Source organism: Poecilia latipinna, unplaced genomic scaffold (genome assembly GCF_001443285.1).
Source record: "Poecilia latipinna isolate Pla-1442-1.1 unplaced genomic scaffold, P_latipinna-1.0 Scaffold1279, whole genome shotgun sequence".
Classification (NCBI taxonomy): Eukaryota; Metazoa; Chordata; class Actinopteri; order Cyprinodontiformes; family Poeciliidae; genus Poecilia; species Poecilia latipinna.
Window position 1 is genome coordinate 52854 of NW_015113895.1, and position 3058 is coordinate 55911.

The 3058-nt window shown below is 39.3% G+C and overlaps 1 protein-coding gene across 1 annotated transcript in view; it reads left to right on the forward strand.

Moving 5' to 3' along the window:
• The window catches only part of clcn2b (chloride channel, voltage-sensitive 2b), a gene marked incomplete at its 5' end in the record, with an annotated part of 109845 nt that overhangs the window by 52404 nt on the left and 54383 nt on the right, over positions 1-3058 (forward strand). Inside the window, 2 exons of the mRNA XM_015054803.1 lie at positions 475-585; positions 2308-2521. Coding sequence (XP_014910289.1) covers positions 475-585; positions 2308-2521 — 325 coding nt within the window. The remainder of the gene's footprint in view (positions 1-474; positions 586-2307; positions 2522-3058) is intronic.

The following is a 3058-nucleotide window of genomic DNA, read 5'->3' on the forward strand; positions in this document are numbered from 1 at the left end:
AATTTGTGATGGGATCTGGATTCACGGTGAATATTAACTAAAATGCGCCTGAATAGCTGATGTTAATATGATTATAATATGATGGATAAAAATAGTACATGACCGATTTTTTTTTTTTTTTTTGCTTTATGTTGTCGGTCAAAATGATGGAGAACAAAAAAGTCTAGCGCAGCCTCTGCCACCAACGTAAGCCTCCTACATCCATCAGATGGGGTTTATAGTCTTATCTTTGTACCTCAGTTGTAGCAGTCAGTGCCTTGCAGAATTATTTTACACCTAAATCTACACCTTTCACTCCTGTTGTAACTCTCCTAGGGGAGATGCAGCACTGCAGAATGGAATGTGTTAAATGTAGTATTTATAGTTTCCATTGTACAGAAATTTAGGTTTATTACTTCTCTACATGTAGGGAGAAACCCGAGGTCTGACTGTTTGTTTCTTCATCCCTGTGTCCCTGTGGTTTGGCTATTGTAGGAGCAGCGTTTGGTCGTCTGGTTGGAGAAAGCATGGCAGCCTGGTTCCCAGATGGCATTCACTCTGATGGATCCATCTATCCCATATTGCCAGGAGGCTACGCTATTGTGGGTATGTTGAGCACTCATTAATTTATTACCAGATAACTTTTTTTTCTTCTTTTCTTTCTGGTTATGCTTTTGAATAAGTATGAATGTCTGATTTTGTGTATTTGTAGCATTCATGTAGTTTTATTCTTATTAGGTTTGAGTTCCCATCTCAAGACCAAAACTTTCTAATTCACCACAAATAAATAACCTGAAAAAGTTATCAGAGTTGAACATAATGGAAACAAAAATGACCCAACAAAATCAACCGAATGCAAAAGTACTTTTTTGAAAGAGGTTAATTATAACACAATCATCACTTGTTGGTGAACTTTATTAGTAAAGATTCAATAGGTTTTTTTATATACTGTAGATGAGTGGTAAAAATGATTTGTTTTTCTTTTTTTTTTTTTTTTAACAGTGATTACACATCCACAATATTTCTTAAAGTTGCGCATGTGAGATCCAGTGTCGCTGCAGTCCTACTTGTTGACAGCAGTGCTGATTATGCCTCTGCTGCAGCCTCGGCGCCTGCTGTTTTCCTTTTTTTTTCTGGGCTTGCTGATGCTGTTGTGCTGTGCTGTAGCTGATGACTCAGCCCTTTGCAGTCCCGACATTCTGATGAGCCTCTTTCATCTCACAGCAGAGCTCGCTCTAAGGACTGAGCATTAGGACGGGTGGAGAGCAGCAGCAGCATTTATCTGAGGGGAGGGAGGCGGACAAGGCCTAATTAAGTTATGGGAAAGAACAATGAAACCTGCTGGTGCAAACTCTCCCATCTAGCATCTGTTTGTTCATTCTCTCCTCGTATTGCTCTCTCTTTAATTCTCTCATTCTCCTCTGTTCCTCTTTTTATCCACTGTTTAAATTGGACTCATCCATTTTCTTTCTGTATGAAGACTCATTCACACCATGCTGCTCTATCTGATTAGTCCCAGATTTTATACAACTCTTTCTACATCACTTTTGAGAAAGGGGGAAAAAAAAGAGGTTGATGCAGAGATTTCCTCCAGTATTAAATTAGATGCGTGGGTCGATTTCTGCTTTATGGGTGTGTAGGAGAAGAATGTGAATTTATTTAGCTGAGCTGCTCAGAGATTGTGCCAGGCTTTTTTTGTTGTCTGTCATTTTGACTGACGGGGTCGAATGAAATCAGTTATAAAATCAATTTTTAAAATTATGATGACAAATTCAATGACATTTGTTTTTCATTCAGCTTAATTAATATTCAGAACAGATAACGCACCCTGCCATCACACATTCAGTAGACAAATACTTGTTTAAAACCCACATGTTAAAAACCAACTGTCGTCCGGATTACTATATATAAACAATTAAATTAAAACATTGCATTTAAATTATGCCCTTCCTGTCCACAAAGTAGTCCAGCTACATCAGCCTGTAACCAGGATGTACTCTAAAGCCTCTTCAACATGCTCAGCTCCCAGATAGTGAGATACATTGAGTATGTTGTTCAGGTCAGAGGTGATTCAGCTTTTTGATTGATTGATATATTTAGTTTCCTCCACGATGTACTCTGTGCGTAAAATTGAAAACATCTACGTGTTTGCACCAAGGGGTCAGAGGTCTGAATTGCAGTTTGTCAAGATCACACATAGCCTTCCGAGGTTTCCAGCAAAATTTCATAAAACCATTCAGAAAATATTCAGTTAACACGACCCCTGGTGTTCCAGAGCTTACCATGACACTGAGAGTTGCCTGTTCTGCTGTTCTCCCCCATCCACAGGTGCTGCAGCCTTGTCAGGAGCGGTCACCCACACCGTTTCAACGGCGGTCATTGTGTTTGAACTGACTGGTCAGATCTCCCACATCCTGCCGGTGATGATAGCTGTTATACTGGCCAATGCCGTCGCTCAATCTTTGCAGCCATCACTCTACGACTCCATAATCAGGATCAAGAAGCTGCCCTACCTACCAGAGCTGGGCTGGGGTCACCATGAGTACGTACAGCATAATATATTGATGAAGAGTCTAAAGCAAATATGCAATAGCACCTGTCTTTTAAAAATTACTCTGTACAACTACAGTAAGAGAACTACATTTACTTAACAGTGTACCTCTACTTCAAATTTGCCAAACATTTTTAAAGCAGTGTAAGAGTCTTGTCAGACTGTAATCCTGCTGTCCACAGACAAGTGGAGTAGTTTTCAGTCTTCAGACTAGTACAGCATTTATTCCTCATTTTATTAATACATCCATAAAAGAGTGCAAACCATCTTCAGACCTTTCAAACAATGAAGGACAAAATACTGTATTTAATGTATTTTTATTGAGTGTATGTAAACTTCTGGCTTCATCTGCTTCAACTGCAGCTTTAGCAGTTTTTGTTGATAGATTTTCTGTATTGAGGTTCTTTTCCTTTGCAGGATTTGCTGGGTGTCCTCAGAGATGCACCCATTCAAACATTTGCACTTGGCATTTGACAGCTTTGCTTGGATATCTGCAAACTGTTACATTGGAACAATAACCCAAATGTG